The sequence below is a fragment of the Ovis aries genome, chromosome 5 (genome assembly GCF_016772045.2).
Source record: "Ovis aries strain OAR_USU_Benz2616 breed Rambouillet chromosome 5, ARS-UI_Ramb_v3.0, whole genome shotgun sequence".
NCBI lineage: Eukaryota > Metazoa > Chordata > Mammalia > Artiodactyla > Bovidae > Ovis > Ovis aries.
The window spans coordinates 15341716-15363678 of record NC_056058.1 but is presented as its reverse complement, the minus strand read 5'-3'; the positions used below and the strand labels follow the sequence as shown (position 1 = coordinate 15363678).

Below are 21963 nucleotides of genomic sequence, written 5' to 3'. Positions count from 1 at the left end.
TAAGCAAGGTGAAAAGACAGCCTTTAGAATGGGAGAAAAAAATAGCAAATGAAACAATTGACAAAGAATTAATGTCAAAAATGTACAAACAGCTCATGCAGCTCAATACCAGAAAAATAAATGACCCAATCAAAAAATGGGCCAAAGAACTAAACAGACATTTCTCCAAAGAAGACATACAGATGGTTAACAAACACATGAAAGGATGCTCAACATCACTCATTATCAGAGAAATACAAATCAAAATCACAGTGAGGTACCATCTCACACTGGTCAGAACGGCTGCAATCCAAAAGTCTACAAGCCATAAATGCTGGAGAGGGTGTGGAGAAAAGGGAACCCTCTTACACTGCTGGTGGGAATGCAGACTAGTACAGCCACTATGGAGAACAGTGTGGAGATTCCTTAAAAAACTGGAAATATAACTACCATACAACCCAGCAATCCCACTGCTGGGCATACACACTGAGGAAACCAGAATTGAAAGAGACTCGTGTACCCCAATATTCATCACAGCACTGTTTATAATAGCTGGGACATGGAAGCAACCTAGATGTCCACTGGCAGATGAATGGATAAGGAAGTTGTGGGACATATACACAACAGACTACTACTCAGCCATTAAAAAGAATGCATTTGAATCAGTTCTAATGAGGTGGATGAAACTGGAACCTATTGTACAGAGTGAAGTAAGTCAGAAAGAAAAACACCAATACAGTATATTAACATATATATATATGGAATTTAGAAAGATGGTAACAACGACCCTATATGCGAGACAGCAAAAGAGACACAGATGTAAAGAAGATACTTTTGGACTCTGTGGGAGAAGGCGAGGGTGAGATGATTTGAAAGAACAGCATTGGAACATGTATATTACCATATGTGAAATAGATGACTACTCCAAGTTCGATGCATGAAACAGGACACTCAAAGTCAGCGCACTGGGGACAACCCAGAGGGATGGGATGGGGAGGGAGGTGGCAGGGGGTTTGGGATAGGGGACACATGTACACCTGTAGCTGATTCATGTCAATGTATGGCAAAAACCACCACAATATTGTAAAGTAATTAGCCTCCAATTAAAATAGATACATTAATTAAAAAAAATCTCCATACTGTTCTCTGTGTGTGTGTTTGTGTTAGTCGCTCTGTTATGTCTGACTCTTTGTGACCCCATGGACTGTAGCCCGCCAGGCACCTCTGTCCATGAGATTCTCCAGGCAAGAATACTGGAGGGGGTAGCCATTCCCCTCTCCAGGAGATTTTTCCAAGCCAGGGATCAACCTTCCTCCTCTCCCTTGCAGCTCCACTCGGGGCTCTAACCCAAAGTCCTTCTTCTCCGCTGCCTAGATGTGAATGGGTGTGTAGACACCACCTTGTGTCCGGCGTATGCAACCTGCACCAACACTTCAACAAGTTACTACTGTGCTTGCAAGAGAGGTTTCCTGTCCAGCAATGGATTGAAGACATTTAAGGGCCCAGGAGTGGAATGCAGAGGTGAGTTCATGCCCCATCAAACCCCACCCCCTCCTCCCCAGCATTTGGTAGTAAAATCAGATAGAAGCTGGCTGGGCAGCAGATGTAGGTAGGTAAAAGCATTGTTTTCTTTCTTCCTTCTTTCCTTTGCCTCTCCTTCTTCCTTCCTTCCCCCATCTCTTTCTCTTTCTTTCTTAGTTTCTTTCTATTATAAAAATAATTCCTGGTCACTAAAATTTCTAATGATTTTAGAGGCAAGTGTTAGAATAAAAAAAGAGGAACTTCCTGGTGGTCCAGCTAAGACACCATGCTCCCAATGCAGGGGGACTGGGATTCGATCCCTGGTCAGGGAACTAGATTCCACATGCTGCACCTAAATATCCTGCATGCTGCAACTGAGACCTGGCAAAAAAAATTCTCATAAAAACAGAAAGAAAATTATGCTGTATGTCAATATACAGAAATAAACACTGATTTTCTTCCTGTCACCTCTCCATGCAAATAATTTTTAATATGTATTGAATACCAGGCCCTGTGTGAAGGTCTTTATGTGCATTTTCAATAGTATAGGCACTGTGATGATCTCCATTGTACAGATGAGAAAACTGAGGCTTGGGGAGCTAAAATGATTTGTTTAGGGTCATTGAACAATTGAACTGGAATTCAAAGCCAGGTCTTTTTGAGTCTAATGGCAGTCTCTCAACCACTTACCTATTTGTCACACTCCAGATGTGAGATATTGGGAAAATGTATTTAATCTCTCTAAGCTTCAATCTTTCCATCTGTAAAATGAATGTATAAGAGTACCTACCTTAAAGGATATTTGAGAAGATTAAATGCAGTAATGTATGCAGTGTGCTAAGCACATGTACAGTCCCAAGAGCTACTATTAATAGAAATAATAGAAACTAAAATAATTTCTAGAATGACCTAAATTTTTGGTCTGTATTCCTTATATTTAGACCCAAACTCTCCTCTTGACAGTAAAGGTCTGACTATGCCTCTGACATAATTTGCAAGGGTCTGCAATCTATTTCTGTAAGGGGCCAGATAGTAAATGTTTTGGAGACTGCAGTTTGTATGAGCTCTCTCTTAAGTACTCAATACTCCAGTTGTAGTGCAAAAGCAGCCATCAATGATATATAAATGAATGAGTGGAGGTGTGTTCTAATAAAACTTTATTTATTCAAACAAGTGACAGTCCAGATTTAATTCATGGGCTATAGTTTATTGAGCTCTGAACAAGATTTCCATTTAATAATTTATTTCCATTATTATAGTTCCCAGGGAGCTCCAAACATCCTTTTCTTAAAAAATTAGTTATTATTGAAATATAGTTGATTTAAAATATTATGTTAGTTTCAGGCATTATATATATATAGATAGATATGTATTCTTTTCCACTATGGTTTACTATAGGATATTGAATATCATTCCCTGTGTTATTCAGTAGGACCTTGTTTATCCATCCTATATATAATACTTTGCATCTGCTAATCCCAAACTCCCAATCTACCCATCCCCACCCTTGGCAACCACAAGTCTGTTCTGTATATCTGTGAGTCTATTTCTGTTTTGTAAATAAATTCATTTGTGTCATATTTTAGATTCCACATATAAGTGATGTCATATGGTATTTGCCTTTTTCTGTCTGACTTACTTCACATGGTATAATAATCTCTAGGTTCATCCATGTTGCTACAAATGGTATTATTTATTCTTTTTTATGGCTGAGTAATATTCCATTGTATATACATACCACACTTTCTTTATCCATTCCTTTGTCAATGAAAATTTAGGTTACTTCCATGTCTTGGCTATCGTAAATACTGCTGCTATGAGTATTGAGGTATATGTGTCTTTTTGAATTATATTTTTGTCCTGGTATACGCCCAGGAGTGGAATTGCTGGATCATAAGCAATTCTGTTCTTAGTTTTTTGAGGAACTGCCATACTGTTCTCCATAGTGGCTGCACCAATTTACTCTCCCATCAACAGTGTGTAAGTATCCCCTTTATCCACACTCTCTCCAGCATTTATTATTTGTAGAACTTTTAATGATGGGCATTCTGACCAGTGTGAGGTGGTACCTCATTGTAGTTTTGGTTTGCATGTCTCAAATAATTAGCAATGTTGAGTATTTTTTCATGTGTATTGGTCATCTGCACAAATGTTTTTTTAAAAAATCTTTGGGCTACAGTTTATGGGTTATTCAGTAAACATAGTAGACTTGTTGGGCTCTTGTTTTTAGATAAAGTATGGAAGAAACATTTCCCATCTAGAAAATGGTGGATACTACATAAGAATCTTATATACTCTTTGACCTGTGGTACCTAATACATTGTGAATATTTTATAGTTCCTTGTCAAATGAAGGAATGTGCTACCTTATTCCTTATGTCAGCTCTAGACTTACTCACCCTGCAGTTGATAGAAAATTAGGTGGTTCTAGTGTTTCATTACTTAAGGCTGAAATGAATGTTACTATCTTCATGATAAATACATAGAAAATATTTATTTAGGGTGATCTGGCAGAGCAGGGGTGAAGGAAATTAGGGGAGAACCACCCCTCAGATGGTAAGGAATCTGCCTGCAATGCGGGAGACCTGGGTTCAATCCCTGGGTCAGGAAGATCCTCTGGAGAAGAGAACAGCTATCCACTCCACTAGAAGTGCCTGGAGAATTCCATGGACAGTGGAGTCTGGCAGGCTCCAGGGGGTCACAAAGAGTTGGAGATGGCTGAGTGACTTTCACTTTCCTTTTCACCCCATGGTACTAAGACTGCACAATTCTATTGGCACTTTAATGAGTAAATATGTATAATGCGTTTGCAAAATGTTCTGGTTATCTATTTCTGGGTAGCAGCAAACTTTGTGCATTAAAACACCAATGATCATTTATTTTGCTCCTGAATGAATCTTCTACTTGGGCTGAGTTCACTGACAATGGCTTGACTTTGTTCCACATGGTGTCAGTTGAAGTGGCTCAACTGGGAGCTAGAGGATTCATTTTGGAAGAGGCTCACCCACAAGGCTGGAAAGCTGGTGATGGCTGTTGGCTGGTTGCTCTGCCAGGGCTGTGAGCTGGAGGTCTTAGCTCTTCTCCATGAGAGCTGTTTTTTTCATGGCTTATTGAGCTTCCTCACAGTATGGCAATTGAGTCAAGCATGAGCATCTCAAGAGAAGGTGTGGAAGTGTGTGATATTTTGATGACTTATCGTGGTAATTTTAATGACAGTGTCACTACCACCATAGTCACAAGTATGCTCAGATTCAAGTAGAGGAGATATAGACCCCACTGCTTGACAGAAGGAGTACCAAAAAAGGGCATTAAATTAAGGGTATACGAAATAGAAAGCATTGTTTCAACCATCTTTGGAAAATACAAACTGTATTTGAAGAAGATTTGTAACTCTCTTTTTCTCTCCAGATATAGATGAATGCTCTCAAAGGCCCACACCATGTGGCCCTAACTCAATCTGCAGAAATCTGCCTGGGAGATATAGGTGCAGCTGTATAACTGGTTTCTCTTCTCCCACTGGAAATAACTGGATCTCAGGAAAGCGAGGCCGTTTCACCTGTAGAGGTAAAGGGCTCAGACATGGGTCTTTGGTGGACAGCTCCTACTGTTAGGAACGTGTGTTCTAACTTTAGACAGCTAACGTTTTGTCTGCTCACTCTCCTCTACTGCTCTTCAGACTTTAATGAATGCCTGTCCCTTGGGGTCTGCCCAGAGTATTCTGAGTGCATCAACTCTTTGGGAAGCTACTGTTGCAGCTGCAAAGTTGGATTCACCTTTAAAAACTCCATCTGTGAAAGTATAGAGAATCTGATCTTTTTTACCTTCTCAATTAACGGAGAGCTTTGTTTGATGATCCTATGAAGTAAGGGTTATGATCCTCATTTCAGGAATGATCCAACTGAGGCTCAGAGAGGTAAAGTCCCTTGCCCAGAGATACACAGCTATTAAGTAGAAGAATGTGGATCTGAACTCCCATTGAGTGTCTACTGGTCTTCTTGATGGCTCAGTTGGTAAAGAATCTGCCTGCAATGCGGGAGACCTGGGTTTGATCCCTGGATTGGAAAGATACCCCGGAGAAGAGAAAGGCTACCCACTCCAGTATTCTGGCCTGGAGAATTCCATGGACAGTCTATGGGGTCACAAAGAGTCAGGCATGACTGAGCAACTTTCACTTCACTCTTCACTCTTGAGTTAAGCAGTGAATCAGGCAGGACTTGAGAGTAACAGGGAGCTCTATCATTAGCATGATTCACATCTTTCCACTCCTGAGGGGAGATATTAACAACATCTGGAGATATTTTTGGTTGTTCAAACTGGTGGTGGTGATGGGGTGGTTGGTGTTACTGTCATCTGGTGGGTAGAGAACAGAGATCCTGCTAAACATCCTCCAATGCACAGAGCAGCCTCCCTACAACCAATAATACCCTGGTCCTAAATATCAGTAGTCCTGGGGAAAGCTCAGAACCAAACATCAAAACTTTTTCGTAAAAGATAATTAAATGAAGACCTGAGAGTTCTTTTTCTTTCTTTCCTTCTTTCTTTCTTTCTTTCTTTCTTTCTTTTTTTTTTTAATACTTTTTGGCTGCTCCACATGGCATGGAGGGTCCTAGCTTCCACACCAGGGACTGAACCCGCACCCCTTGCATTGGAAGTGCTGAGTCTTAACAACTGGATCAGCATGGAAGTCTCACCTGAGAATTATTCTTGATTCTCCTTTCCCTTTCATATTAAATCTGTCATTATGTCATTGGGCAATTGCTGCTACTGTTAAGTCAATTCAGTCGTGTCCGACTCTGTGCAACCCCATAGACAGCAGCCCACCAGGCTCCCCTGTCCCTGGGATTCTCCAGGCAAGAACACTGGAGTGGGTTGCCATTTCCTTCTCCAATGCATGAAAGGGAAAAGTGAAAGTGAAGTCGCTCAGTCATGTCCGACTTCGCAACCCCATGGACTGCAGCCTACCAGGCTCCTCCATTCATGGGATTTTCCAGGCAAGAGTACTGGAGTGGGTTGCTGTTGCCTTCTCTGCATTCTATCTGCTAAATGTGTCTTAAATCTCTCCACTTTTCTCTCTCCTTGGTTTATGTACCATCATTAGTACTGTAACCACCTCACTAGTCTCTCCATTTTTCTAGTGTTACTCCATTAAATTTATCCTCCACACTGCAGCCAGAATATTCTCATGAAGAGATAAGGGCTCCATCTTCCCGAGTCTGCTGAAGCACTATTATATATTTAAAGGGAGGGTGACTCCATCAAGCAATGCATGGAGTGGCTAAGCTCTTATCATATCCTCTTTGCTTGGAGTTGGAGATTTTTACAGTCATCTATGACTTTTGCAATCTATTTGTAGCAGTTAGCTATTGCTGAGTAACAAAATCACCCTGAAAGTTAGTGACTAAAATAACAACCATTTATTTAGCTCTCTGGATTCCATGTGTTGGCAGTTTAGGTTCGGCTCTGCTGGTCAGTTCTTTCGGTTTCCACTGGGCTGGTCTATATGTGTTTCTGGGCAGCTGTGCGTCAGCTTCGCTGATCTTGGCTGAGCTGTCTCACATACCTGGAGCTCATCTGGGATGATCCATCTCTCTTCCATCTTGTCTTTTTTTTCATTAGCCTGGAGCTGTTCATATGGCACAAGTAAGGGGCCCAATGTAGGAATAGAAGGACATAGATTTCTCCATATCTAAGTTCTGAAGTAGCACCATGTTGCTTGCCCTGTATTGACTGGCTCAATGCAAGTCATAGAGTCAAGGGCTGGGGACCCAAACCCCACATCTGAAAGAGCAGAGTAGCAAGGTAACACTGTGTAGCACAAACCTCATCCAAAATAGTGGACATAGGGAGAATTAAAGGATGACAATGATCTGCAATCAATGATCATTATTGTTTGAAACTATTTGTCACTCTTTTGTGTGCATAAAGTTGGCCTGAATGTATTCTCATGGACATGCCTAACATCAAGGGAGGTTAGGGAGAAGGGGAAAGTCTGGATATTGGGGCAGGTCAGGTGGAGACAATCTCGTGTTTGTAGTGTCTCATCTTTGCTGCTTCTCCTTCTTTGACATGGGTTTTAATTTCTACTCACCAGATGTGGACGAATGTGCCAATCCCAGAAGTTGCCCAGAGCATTCGACTTGCCACAACAGTGTTGGAAGCTACTCTTGTGGCTGCAACCCGGGTTTTCAATCCAGAAGTGGAAGGAAAAGTTTCCAGGGTCGAGGAGAGATGTGTGAAGGTATTTACAGGGGTCTTCTGGGGAATCAAGTCCAATGTGTTTGAAAAGACAGGAGTGGTGGGGAGAAGTTGAGGTGGGTCTTAGCTGAGTTCAAAGCCCTCATATGCAAAGCTGAAACCAATAGCAATTGATTCATTCATGCATTCATTCAACAAACACTTCTTGAGCACCTACTATATGCCAAGCATTATTCTAGGGATGGAGGATACTGTGATAACACAGAAAAAAACATTTATTTTACTGGAACTTATTATCATGGTGACAGAATTAGACAACAAACAAAATATAATCATGTATTTGGGCTGAGTTTGCTGCTGATGGCTTGACATTCTTCCATGCAGTGACAGTTGTGTTGGCTCAACTGGGGGCTAGAGGATCCACGTTGAAAGGGGCTCATTCACAAGGTGAAGGTGGTGCTGGCTGCTGCCTGGCAGCTGTGCCAAAGTTGTAAGCTGGAGGTCTAAGTTCTTCTCCACGAGAGCTGTTTTTTTGCATGGCTAGTTGAGCTTCCGCACAGTATGGGAGCTGAGTCAAGCATGGGCATCTCAAGAGAACCAGGTGGAAGTGGGTGATATTGTGATGATGTGGCATGGTATTTTTATGACCTAGTGTCACCACCACCACAGTCACACACATCCTCAGATTCAAGGGGAGGAAATATAAACCTCATTAGTTGATGGAAGGAGTATCAAAGAAAGGACACTGAATTAAGGGCATTAGGAATGAAAGACATTGTTTCAACTATCTTTAGAAAATACAAACTATTTCCCAAGATGAAGAAAATTTGTAACTGTGACTCTGGAAATAATTGGATTCCTGGAAAGCCAGGTCATTTCACCTGTACAGGTAATGTGCTCAGGCTCTCAGGCGTGGGTCTTTTGTATACAGCTCCAATTGTGTTAGGTGTATATGTTTCCTGGGGGCTTCCCAGGTGCTAAAGAACCAGTCTACAAATGCAGGAGACACAGGTTTGATCCCTGGGTCCGGACGATCCCTTTGAGGAGGGCATGGCTACCCACTCCAGTATTCTTGCCTGGAGAATCCCATGGACAGAGGAGCCTGGTGAGCTACAGCCCATAGGGTCACAGAGACTCAGACAAGACTGAAGTGACTTAGCACGCATGCACACATATGTGTTCTTACCTTAGACACCTAATCTTTATATGCTCACTCTTCACCACTGCTCCTCAGACGTTAATGAATGCCTTTCCTGTGGGGTCTTCCCAGAGCATTCTGAGTGCACCAACTGTTAAGCTACCATTGCAGCTGCCAAGTTCAGTTCAGCTCTAACATCCTCAGTCAGTGAATGTGTGGAGAATCTGGTCTTCTTTAGCTATTCAATTAATTAAGAACTTCATTTGATGATGCTATGAGGTAGAGATTCTGATTTTCTACCTGATTTTGATTGGAGATATTTGAAGTCATCTCTGATGTTTCTGGTCTATTTGTAGGAGTTAGCTATTGCTGAGTAATAAATCATCCCAGAGGTTAGGGGTTGAGACAAACACCATTTCTTTGTCCCTTCACCATGTGTTGGCACTTTGAGTTGGGCTCTGCTGGTCAGTTCTTTAAGTGTCAACTGGGCTTGTTCCTGTGTGTGTGGTCAGTTGTGTGTCAGCTTTGCTGATCTTGGCTGGACTGTCTCACATTTCTGGGACTCATCTGGGATGATCCATCTCTCTTATACTTTGTCTTTTTTGTTGTTAGCCTGGGGTTTGTTCATATGATAGAAGCAAGGGGCCCAGTGTATAAGCAGAAACAAAGATTGGAAATGGCACCACTTTACTTCTGCTGTAGTTATTGGTTCAAAGCAAGTCACAGAACCAAACAGTGTGAAGAGGTGGTGAACCAAACCCCACATCTTAAAGAGAAGAGTGACAAGGTCGCATTGTGTAGCACGAGCCTCATCCCAAGACGTGGACATTGAGAGGAGTAAATGATGACAGCCATTTCTGCAATCAGTGATCATTATGGCTTGAAACTATTTGCCACCGTTTTGTGTGTGCATACAGTTGTCCACAGTTTATTCTCACGTCATGCCTCACTGCAAGGGAAGTTTTAGAGAAGGGGAAAATCTGGGAGCATCAGGTGGCAAACAGGTGGAGTGAATCTCCTGTTTGCAGTCCCCTGTCCTTGCTTCTTCCTCTGCCTTGATCTGAGTTTTCATTTCTACTCACCAGATGTGGACGAATGTGCCAATCCCAGAAGTTGCCCAGAGCATTCGACTTGCCACAACAGTCTTGGAAACTACTCTTGTGTCTGCAACTCAGGATATATATCCAGAAGTGGAAAGAAGAGTTTCCAGGGACCAGGGGAGACATGTCAAGGTAGGTGCATGGGTCTTCTGGGAAATCAAGTCCAATCTGTTTGGAAAGACAGCAGTGCTGGAGGAAGAGTTAGAAGTTGAGGTAGGTCTCAGCTGAGTTCAAAGTCTTGTTTGCGGAGCTGAAGCCAATTCATCCCTCATGCATTCATTCAACAAACACTTCTTGAGCACCTACTATATGCCAAGCATTATTCTAGGGATGGAGGATACTGTGATAACACAGAAAAAAAAACATTTATTCTACTGGAACTTCTCATCATGGTGAGAATCAGACAACAAACAAAATACAGTCATGTATTTGCGCTGAGTTTGCTGCTGATGGCTTGACATTCCTCCATGCAGTGACAGTTGTGTTGGCTCAACTGAGGGCTAGAGGATCCACGTTGAAAGGGGCTCATTCACAAGGTGAAGGTGGTGCTGGCTGTTGCCTGGCAGCTGTGCCAAAGTTGTAAGCTGGAGGTCTAAGTTCTCCACGAGAGCTGTTTGTTTGTTTTTTTTTTTCATGGCTAGTTGAGCTTCCGCACAGTATGGGAGCTGAGTCAAGCATGGGCATCTCAAGAGAACCAGGTGGAAGTGGGTGATATTGTGATAACTTGGCATGGTATTTTTATGACCTAGTGTCACCACCACCACAGTCACATGCATGCTCAGATTCAAGGGGAGGAAATATAAACCTCATTAGTTGATGGAAGGAGTATCAAAGAAAGGACACTGAATTAAGGGCATTAGGAATGAAAGACATTGCTTCACCTATCTTTGGAAAATACAAACTATTTCCCAAGATGAAGAAAATTTGTAACTGTGACTCTGGAAATAATTGGATTCCTGGAAAGCCAGGTCATTTCACCTGTACAGGTAATGCGCTCAGGCTCTCAGGCATGGGTTTTCTGTATACAGCTCCAATTGTGTTGGGTGCATTCATTTCCTGGGGGCTTCCCAGGTGCTAAAGAACCAGCCTACAAATGCAGGAGACACAGGTTTGATCCCTGGGTCCGGACGATCCCTTTGAGGAGGGCATGGCAACCCACTCCAGTATTCTTGCCTGGAGAATCCCATGGACAGAGGAGCCCGGTGGGCTATAGCCCAGACGGTCACAGAGATTCAGACATAACTGAAGTGACTTAGCACGCATGCACACATATGTGTTCTTACCTTAGACACCTAATCTTCATCTGCTCACTCTTCTCCACTGCTCCTCAGGTGTTAATGAACGCCTTTCCTGTGGGGTCTTCCCAGAGCATTCTGAGTGCACCAACTGTTAAGCTACCATTGCAGCTGCCAAGTTCAATTCAGCTCTAACATGCTCAGTCAGTGAAGGTGTGGAGAATCTGATCTTCCTTAGCTATTCAGTTAATTAAGAACTTCATTTGATGATGCTATGAGGTAGAGATTCTGATTTTCTACCTGATTTTGATTGGAGATATTTGAAGTCATCTCTGATGTTTCTGGTCTATTTGTAGGAGTTAACTATTGCTGAGTAGTAAATCATCCCAGAGGTTAGTGGCTGAGACAAACACCATTTCTTTGTCCCTTCACCATGTGTTGGCACTTTGAGTTGGGCTCTGCTGGTCAGTTATTTAATTGTCCACTGGGCTTGTTCCTGTGTTTGTGGTCAGTTGTGTGTCAGCTTTGCTGATCTTGGCTGGGCTTTCTCACATATCTGGGACTCATCTGGGATGATCCATCTCTCTTCTACCTTGTATTTTTCATTGTTAGCCTGGGGTTTGTTCATATGATAGACGCAAGGGGCTCAGTGTATAAGCAGAAACAAATAGGCTTCTTGAGGTCTAAGTTTGGAAATGGCACCACTTACTTCTGCTGTGCTTATTGGTTCAAAGCAAGTCACAGAACCAGATAGAGTGAAGAGGTGGTGAACCAAACCCCACATCTTAAAGAGAAGAGTGACAAGTCGCATTGTGTAGCACGAGCCTCATCCCAAGGTGTGGACACGGGGAAGAATAAATGATGACAGCCATTTATGCAATCAATGATCATTGTGGCTTGAAACTATTTGCCACGGTTTTGTGTGTGTATACAGTTGGCCAGAATTTATTCTCACGTCATGCCTCACTGCAAGGGAAGTTTTGGAGAAGGGAAAGTCTAGGTATTTGGGAGCATCAGGTGGCAAACAGGTGGAGTGAATCTCCTGTTTGCAGTCCCATGTCCTTGCTTCTTCCTCTGCCTTGATCTGAGTTTTCATTTCTACTCACCAGATGTGGACGAATGTGCCAATCCCAGAAGTTGCCCAGAGCATTCGACTTGCCACAACAGTCTTGGAAACTACTCTTGTGTTTGCAACTCAGGATATATATCCAGAAGTGGAAAGAAGAGTTTCCAGGGACCAGGGGAGATATGTCAAGGTAGGTGCAGGGGTCTTCTGGGAAGTCAAATCCAATCTGTTTGGAAAGACGGCAGTGCTGGAGGAAGAGTTAGAAGTTGAGGTAGGTCTCAGCTGAGTTCAAAGTCTTGTTTGCAGAGCTGAAGCCAATTCATCCCTCATGCATTCATTCCACAAACACTTCTTGAGCACCTGCTATATAGAAAAGAACTATTCGAGGAATAGAGGATACTGTAGTGAGTAACACAGGCAAAAATATTTGTTCTCCTGAAACTCCTTGTTGAGGGTGGGGAGAACCAGATGATAAGCAACATACGTGCATGCATCCACTATTTGGGCTGACTTTGGTGAGGATGACTTGACTTTATTCCACAAAGTGTCAGTTGAGCTGGTTCAGCTGGGGTAGAAGATCCACTTTGAAGGGTTGCTCACTCACAAGGTGAAGCTGGTGCAGAATGAAGCTGTGGGCTGGAGGTCTTAGTTCTTCTCCACATGAGCTGTTTTTTTTTTTTTTTCTTTCATGGAGAATTAATTTTATTTATTTCTTTTACTTTACAATACTGTATTGGTTTTGCCATACATTGACATGAATCCACCACAGGTGTATACAAGCTCCCAATCCTGAATCCCCCTCCCACCTCCAACCCCATATCATCTCTGGATCATCCCCATGTACCAGCCCCAAGCATCCTGTATCCTGTATCGAACATAGACTGGCACTTCATTTCTTACATGATAGTATACATGTTTCAGTGCCATTCTCCCAAATCATCCCACCCTCTCCATCTCCCTCAGACTCCAAAGTCTGTTCTATACATCTGTGTCTCTTTTGCTGTCTCGCATACAGCGTCATCATTACAATCTTTCTAAATTCTATATATATATGTCAGTATACTGTATTGGTGTTTTTCTTTCTGGCTTACTTCACTCTGTATAATTGGCTCCAGTTTCATCCATCTCATTAGAACTGTTTCAAACGGATTCTTTTTAATGGCTGAGTAATACTCCATTGTGTATATATACCATAGCTTTCTTATCCATTCATCTGCTGATGGACATCTAGGTTGTTTCCATGTCCTGGCTATTATAAACAGTGTTGCAATGAACATTGGGGTACATGTGTCTCTTTCAGTTCTGGTTTCCTCGGTGTGTATGCCCAGCAGTGGGATTGCTGGGTCATAAGGCAGTCCTGTTTGCAATTTTTAAAGGAATCTCCACACTGTTCTCCATAGTGGCTGTACTAGTTTGCATTCCCGCCAACAGTATAGAAGGGTTCCCTTTTCTCCACACCCTCTCCAGCATTTATTGCTTGCAGACTTTTGGATCGCAGACATTCTGACTGGTGTGAAGTGGTACCTCATTGTGGTTTTGATTTGCATTTCTCTAATAATGAGTGATGTTGAGCATCTTTTCATGTGTTTGTTAGCCATCTGTATGTCTTCTTTGGAGAAATGTCTATTTAGTTCTTTGGCCCATTTTTTGATTGGGTCGTTTATTTTTCTGGAATTGAGCTGCAAGAGTTGCTTGTATATTTTTGAGATTAGTTGTTTGTCAGTTGCTTCATTTGCTATTATTTTCTCCTATTCAGAAGGCTGTCTTTTCACCTTGCTTATATTTTCCTTTGTTGTGCAGAAGCTTTTAATTTTAATTAGATCCCATTTGTTTATTTTTGCTTTTATTTCCAGAATTCTGGGATGTAGGTCATAGAGGATCCTGCTGTGATTTATGTCTGAGAGTGTTTTGCCTATGTTCTCCTCTAGGAGTTTTATAGTTTCTGGTCTTACATTTAGATCTTTAATCCATTTTGAGTTTATTTTTGAGTGTGGTGTTAGAAAGTGATCTAGTTTCATTCTTTTACAAGTGGTTGACCAGTTTTCCCAGCACCACTTGTTAAAGAGATTGTCTTTACTCCATTGTATATTCTTGCCTCCTTTGTCGAAGATAAGGTGTCCATAGGTGTGTGGATTTATCTCTGGGCTTTCTATTTTGTTCCATTGATCTATATTTCTGTCTTTGTGCCAGTACCATACTGTCTTGATGACTGTGGGTTTGTAGTAGAGCCTGAAGTCAGGCAGGTTGATTCCTCCAGTTCCATTCTTCTTTCTCAAGATTGCTTTGGCTATTCGAGGTTTCTTGTATTTCCATACAAATCTTGAAATTATTTGTTCAAGTTCTGTGAAAAATACCGCTGGTAGCTTGATAGGGATTGCACTGAATCTGTAGATTACTTTGGGTAGTATACTCATTTTCACTATATTGATTCTTTCAATCCATGAACATGGTATATTTCTCCATCTATTAGTGTCCTCTTTTATTTCTTTCAGCAGTGTTTTATAGTTTTCGATATATAGGTCTTTAGTTTCTTTAGGTAGGTATATTCCTAAATATTGTATTCTTTTCGTTGCAATGGTGAATGGAATTGTTTGTTTAATTTCTTTTTCTACTTTCTCATTATTAGAGTATAGGAATGCAAGGGATTTCTGTGTGTTGATTTTTATATCCTGCAACTTTACTATATTCATTGATTAGCTCTAGTAATTTTCTGGTGGAGTCTTTAGGATTTTCTATGTAGAGGATCATATCATCTGCAAACAGTGAGAGTTTTACTTCTTCTTTTCCAATTTAGATTCCGTTTATTCCTTTTTCTGCTCTGATTGCTGTGGCCAAAACTTCCAGAACTATGTTGAATAGTAGCGGTGAAAGTGGGCACCCTTGTCTTGTTCCTGACTTTAGGGGAAATGCTTTCAATTTTTCACCATTGAGGATAATGTTTGCTGTGGGTTTGTCATATATAGCTTTTATTTGTTGAGGTATGTTCCTTCTATTCCTGCTTTCTGAAGAGTTTTTTTTTTTTTATCATAAATGGATGTTGAATTTTGTCAAAGGCCTTCTCTGCATCTATTGAGATAATCATATGGCTTTTATTTTCAATTTGTTAATGTGGTGAATTACGTTGATTGATTTGCGGATATTGAAGAATCCTTGCATCCCTGGGATAATGCCCACTTGGTCATGGTGTATGAGCTTTTTAATGTGTTGTTGGATTCTGATTGCTAGAATTTTGTTGAGGATTTTTGCATCTATGTTCATCAGTGATATTGGCCTGTAGTTTTCTTTTTTTGTGTGGCATCTTTGTCAGGTTTTGGTATTAGGGTGATGGTGGCCTCATAGAATGAGTTTGGAAGTTTCCCTTCCTCTGCAATTTTCTGGAAGAGTTTGAGTAGGATAGGTGTTAGCTCTTCTCGAAATTTTTGGTAGAATTCAGCTGTGAAGCCGTCTGGACCTGGGCTTTTGTTTGCTGGAAGATTTCTGATTACAGTTTCAATTTCCATGCTTGTGATGGGTCTGTTAAGATTTTCAATTTCTTCCTGGTTCAGTTTTGGAAAGTTGTACTTTTCTAAGAATTTGTCCATTTCTTCCACGTTGTCCATTTTATTGGCATATAATTGCTGATAGTAGTCTCTTATGATCCTTTGTATTTCTGTGTTGTCTGTTGTGATATCTTCATTTTCATTTCTAATTTTATTGATTTGATTTTTCTCTCTTTGTTTCTTGATGAGTCTGGCTAATGGTTTGTCAATTTTATTTATCCTTTCAAAGAACCAGCTTTTGGCTTTGTTGATTTTTGCTATGGTCTCTGTTGTTTCTTTTGCATTTATTTCTGCCCTAATTTTTAAGATTTATTTCCTTCTACTAACTCTGGGGTTCTCCATTTCTTTCTTTTCTAGTTGCTATAGGTGTAGAGTTAGGTTATTTATTTGACTTTTTTTCTTGTTTCTTGAGGTATGCCTGTATTGCTATGAACTTTCCTCTAAGCACTGCTTTTATAGTGTCCCATAGGTTTTGGGTTGTTGTGTTTTCATTTTCATTCATTTCTATGCATAATTTGATTTCTTTTTTGATTTCTTCTATGATTTGTTGGTTATTCAGATGTGTGTTGTTTAGCCTCCATATGTTGGGATTTTTAATAGTTTTTCTCCTGTAATTGAGATCTAATCTTAGTGCATTATGGTCAGAAAAGGTGCTTGGAATGATTTCGGTTTTTTTTAATTTATCAAGGTTAGATTTATGGCCCAGGATGTGATCTATCCTGGAAAAGGTTTCGTGAGCACTTGAGAAAAAGTGAAATTCATTGTTTTGGGGTGAAATGTCCTATAGATATCAATTAGGTCTAACTGGTCTATTGTGTCATTTAAAGTTTGCGTTTCTTTGTTAATTTTCTGTTTAGTTGATCTGTCCATAGGTGTGAGTGGGGTATTAAAGTCTCCCACTATTATTGTGTTATTGTTAATTTCCCCTTTCATGCTTGTTAGCATTTGTCTTACATATTGCGGTGCTCCTATGTTGGGTGCATATATATATTTATAATTGTTATATCTTCTTCTTGGATTGATCCTTTGATAATTATGTATGCTGCCTACAAGAGACCCACCTCAAAACAAAGGACAGATACAGACTGAAAGTGAAGCGCTGGAAAAAGATATTCCACGCAAATAGAGACCAAAAGAAAGAAGGAGTAGCAATACTCATCTCCAATAAAATAGACTTTAAAACAAAGGCTGTGGAAAGAGACAAAGAAGGCCACCACATGAGCTGTTTTATCATGGCTCTTTGAGCTTCCTCACAGTATGGTGGCTGAGTCAAACACGAGCATTTCAAAAGAACAAGGTGAAGATGTGTGATAGTTTTATGACTTAGCACAATACTTTTATGAGCTAGTGTCACCACCGTATAGTCACAGAGATGCTCAGATTGAAGAGGAGGAGAAATAGAGCCTGCTCAATGGAAGACGTACCCAAGAAGAGACACTGAATGAAGGGCATATGGAAGAGAATACATTGTTTCAACCATCTTTGGAAGATCCTAGTTGTATTTGAAGAAATTTGTAACTTTGACTCTTTCTCTCCAGATATAAATGAATGTTCTCAAAGGCCTCCACTTTGTGGTCCTAACTCAATCTGCAGAAACCTTCCAGGAAGGTATGAGTGCAGCTGTTTGACTGGTTTCTCTTCTCCCACTGGAAATAACTGGATCTCTGGAAAGCCAGGTCATTTCGCCTGTACAGGTAATGAGCTCAGATTCTCAGGCTTGGGTCTTTTGTAGACTACTCCTATTGAGTTGAGTACATAGTGTGCTAAACTTGGACACCTAATCTTTGGTCTGCTCACTCTCCTCCACTACTCCTCAGACATTAATGAATGCCTCTCGCATGGGGTCTGCCCAGAGCATTCTGAGTGCACTAACTCTTTGGGAAGCTACCGTTGCAGCTGCAAAGTTGGATTCAGCTCTGGAAACTACACCTGTGAATGTACAGAGAACCTGATTTCTTTTAGCTACTTCCTTAATTAAGCACTTTAGTTGATGATCCTATGAGCTAGAGACTTTGATCTCCATTTTAGGAATGATCCAAATAAGGCCCAGAAAGGTAAAGTCATTAGCTCAAGGATACACAGCTAGTAAGTAGAAGAACATGAGTTTGAACTCTTGTTGAGGGCGTACTATGAGTTGAGCAGTGGGTCAAACAGTATTTGAGAGTACTGGAGGACTCAGTCCCTAGCCTGATTTTTGCCCTGCTGGGGGCAAGGGTGGTATTGACAATGTCTGGAGACACTTTTGCCAAGCTGGTGGTGGTGCTGTGTTGGATGTGTAACTGTCAACTGGTGGATAGAGGCCAGAGATCCTGCTAAACATCCTCCAATGCACAGAATAACCTTCCCGCAAGCAAGAATGCTTGATCCCAAATGTAAATAGTACTGAGATAGAGACAGTCCTTCCCAAGGAGATCTCAGACCCAAATGTTAGAACTTTTCCCTGAAAGGTATTTGCATGAAGACCTGTGAGTTATTCTTGATCCTTGCTCCTTTTCCATATTAAATGATTCATCATGTCATTGGGCAATCTACCTGCTAAATGTGTCTCGAATCTCTCCACTCTTTTCCATCCTTGGTTTAGGTCCAACATTATTGCAGCAGTCTTCTCATTGTTTCTAATGGTGCTCCCTCAGATCTATCATTTACACTGCAGCCAGTATGTAACACTCTCCCCTGGAGTTAAGGCCTCCAATTTCCTGAGTCTGCACAACACTATTATTTATTTATAGTGAGGATGAATCTTGGATACATCACCTTGAAGTTAGAGACATTTGAAGTCATCTCTGACATTTCTGATCTATTTGAAGCAGTTAGCTATCACTGAGTAACAAATCACCCCAAAAGTTACTGGCTGAAACAACCGCAATTTTTAATCTCTTTTTGGTGTTTTGGCACCTTAGGTTAGACTATGCTGCTCAGTTCTTCTGGTCTCCCCTGGGCTTTTCATGTGTTTGTGGTCAGCTGTGTGACAGCTTTGCCAATCATGGCTGGGCCGTCTCACATATCTGGGACTTATCTGGGATGATCCATCTCTCTTTCCCTTTGTCTTTTTCTTATTAGCCTGAGGTTTATTCAAATGGCAGAGGCAAGGGGCCCAATGTATGAGCAGAAGCAAATAGGTTTCTTGAGGTCTAAGTCTGGAAGTGGCACCGCATTGCTTCTGCCATTTCAATTGGACAGCGCAAGTTGTAGAGCCAGCTAGAGTCAAGGACTGGTCAACCAAACTGCACGTCTTAAAGAGAGGAGTGACAAGGTCACACTGTGTAGCACAGACTTCATCCCAAAGTGCCGACACAGGGAGGAGTAAAAGATGACACCCATTTCTGCAATCTATAATCATTACGGTTTGAAACAAAAGCCAGCCTTTTGCTTGCATACAATTGGCCAGAATTTATTCTCATGTCATGCCTAATTCCAAGGGAACTTAGAAAGATTGAGAAACTCTGGATATTGGTGGGGGGAACATCTGGTGGAGAACAGGTGGGATGAATGTCCTGTTTGCAGTGTTCTGTTCTCACTGCTTATTCTACCTTGACCCGGGCTTTCATTTCTACTCACCAGATGTGGATGAATGTGCCAATCCCAGAAGTTGCCCAGAGCATTCGACTTGCCACAACAGTCTTGGAAGCTACTCTTGTGTCTGCAACCCGGGTTTTCAATCCAGAAGTGGAAGGAAAAGTTTCCAGGGGCAAGGAGAGATGTGTGAAGGTATTTGCAGGGGTCTTCAGGGAATCAAGTCCAATGTGTTTGAAAAGTCAGAAGTTGTGAGCAGTTGAGGTGGGTCCTAGCTGAGTTCAAAGCCCTCATATGCAAAGCTGAAGCCAATAGCAATTGATTCAACAAACACTTCTTGAGCACCTACTGTATGCCAAGCATTATTCTAGGGATGGAGGATACTGTGATAACACAGGAAAAAACATTTATTCTACTGGAACTTCTTATCATGGTGAGAGAATCAGACAACAAACAAAATACAGTCATGTATTTGGGTTGAGTTTGCTGATGATGGCTTGACATTCTACCATGCAGTGACAGTTGTGTTGGCTCAACAGAGGTTACAGATTCCACGTTGAAAGGGGCTCAATCACAAGGTGAAGGTGGTGCTGGCTGTTGGCTGGCAGCTCTGCCAGAGTTGTAAGCTGCAGGTCTAAGTTATTCTCCATGAGAGCATGGCTAGTTGAGCTTCCTCACAGTATGGCAGCTGAGTCAAGCATGGGCATCTCAAGAGAACCAGGTGGAAGTGTGTGATATTGTGATGACTTGGCATGGTATTTTTATGACCTAGTGTCACCACCACCGCAGTCACAAGCATGCTCAGATTCAAGGGGAGGAAATATAAGTCTCCTTGGTCAATGGAAGGAGTATCAAAGAAATGACATTGAATTAAGGGCATTCGGAATGAAACACGTTGTTTCAACTATCTTTGGAAAATACAAACTATTTCCCAAGATAAAGAACATTTGTAACTCAGCCTGGAAATAATTGGATCCCTGGAAAGCCTGGTCATTTCACCTGTACAGGTAATGTGATCAGGCGCTCAGACATGGGGCTTTTGTGGACAGCTCTGATTGTGTTGGGTGCATACGTTTCCTGGGGGTTTCCCAGGTGCTAAAGAACCAGCCTACAAATGCAGGAGACACAGGTTTGATCCCTGGGTCAGAAAGATCCCCTTGAGAAGGGCATGGCAACCCGCTCCAGTATTCTTGCCTGGAGAATCCCATTGACAGAGGAGCCTGGTGGGCTACAGCCCATAGGGTCACAGAGATTCAGACACGACTGAAGTGACTTAGCACGCATGCACATATATGTGTTCTTACCTTAGACACCTAATCTCTATCTGCTCACTCTTCTCCACTGCTCCTCAGATGTTAATGAACACCTCTCCAGTCGGGGTCTTCCCAGAGCATTCTGAGTGCACCAACTGTTAAGATACCATTGCAGCTGCCAAGTTCAATTCAGCTCTAACATCCTCAGTTAGTGAATGTGTGAGAATCGGTCTTCTTTAGCTATTCAGTTAATTAAGAACTTCATTTGATGATGCTATGAGGTATAGATTTTGATTTTCTACTTGATTTTGATGGAGATATGTGACGTCATCTCTGATGTTTCTGGTCTATTTGTAGCAGTTAGCTATTGCTGAGTAATACATCACCCCAGAAGTTAGTGGCTGAAACAAACACCATTTCTTTGTGTCTTGACCATGTGTTGGCACTTGAGTTGAGCTCTGCTGGTCAGTTCTTTAAGTGTCGACTGGGCTTGTTCCTGTGTTTGTGGTCAGTTGTGTGTCAGCTTTGCTGATCTTGGCTGGGCTGTCTCACATATCTGGGACTCATCTGGGATGATCCATCTCTGTTCTGCTTTGTCTTTTTTGTTGTTAGCCTGGGGTTTAGTTTGTTCATGTGGTAGAGGCAAGGGGCCCAGTGTAGAAGCAGAAACAAATAGACTTCTTGACGTCTAAGTTTGGAAGTGGCACCGCTTTACTTCTGCTGTGCTTATTGGTTCAAAGCAAGTCACAGAACCAGACAGAGTGAAGAGGTGGTGAACCAAAACCCACATCTTAAAGAGAAGAGTGACAAAGTCACATTGTGTAGCACGAACCTCATCCCAAGGAGTGGACACAGAGAGGAGCAAATGATGACAGCCATTTCTGCAATCAGTGATCATTATGGCTTGAAACTATTTGCCACCGTTTTGTGTGTGCATACAGTTGTCCACAGTTTATTCTCATGTCATGCCTCACTGCAAGGGAAGTTTGGAGAAGGGGAAAGTCTGGGTATTTGGGAGCATCAGGTGGCAAACAGGTGAAGTGAATCTCCTGTTTTCAGTCCCATGTCCTTGCTTCTTCCTCTCCCTTGATCTGAGTTTTCATTTCTACTCACCAGATGTGGACGAATGTGCCAATCCCAGAAGTTGCCCAGAGCATTCGACTTGCCACAACAGTCTTGGAAACTACTCTTGTGCCTGCAACCCAGGATATATATCCAGAAGTGGAAAGAAGAATTTCCAGGGACCAGGGGAGACATGTCAAGGTAGGTACAGGTTGTTCTGTAGAATCAAGTCCAATCTGTTTGGACAGACAGCAGTGCTGGGCAAAGAGTTAGAAGTTGAGGTAGCTCTCAGCTGAGTTCAATATCTTGTCTACAGAACTGAAGCCAATTCATCCATTCATGCATCCATTCAACAAACACTTC

The 21963-nt window shown here is 41.7% G+C and overlaps 1 protein-coding gene across 14 annotated transcripts in view; it reads left to right on the top strand.

Annotated features, from left to right (window-relative positions):
- ADGRE1 (adhesion G protein-coupled receptor E1) overlaps positions 1-21963 on the top strand; it is a 100875-nt gene that overhangs the window by 10325 nt on the left and 68587 nt on the right. For 8 of the 14 annotated variants that reach the window (XM_042250057.1, XM_042250055.1, XM_027969779.2 and 5 more), the window contains exons 4-11: positions 1354-1500; positions 4908-5063; positions 7591-7737; positions 9918-10064; positions 12277-12423; positions 17311-17466; positions 19334-19480; positions 21655-21801. In XM_042250057.1, coding sequence (XP_042105991.1) covers positions 1354-1500; positions 4908-5063; positions 7591-7737; positions 9918-10064; positions 12277-12423; positions 17311-17466; positions 19334-19480; positions 21655-21801 — 1194 coding nt within the window. The remainder of the gene's footprint in view (positions 1-1353; positions 1501-4907; positions 5064-7590; positions 7738-9917; positions 10065-12276; positions 12424-17310; positions 17467-19333; positions 19481-21654; positions 21802-21963) is intronic. The other 6 variants (XM_060416297.1, XM_060416295.1, XM_060416300.1 and 3 more) reach the window with 4 other exon arrangements.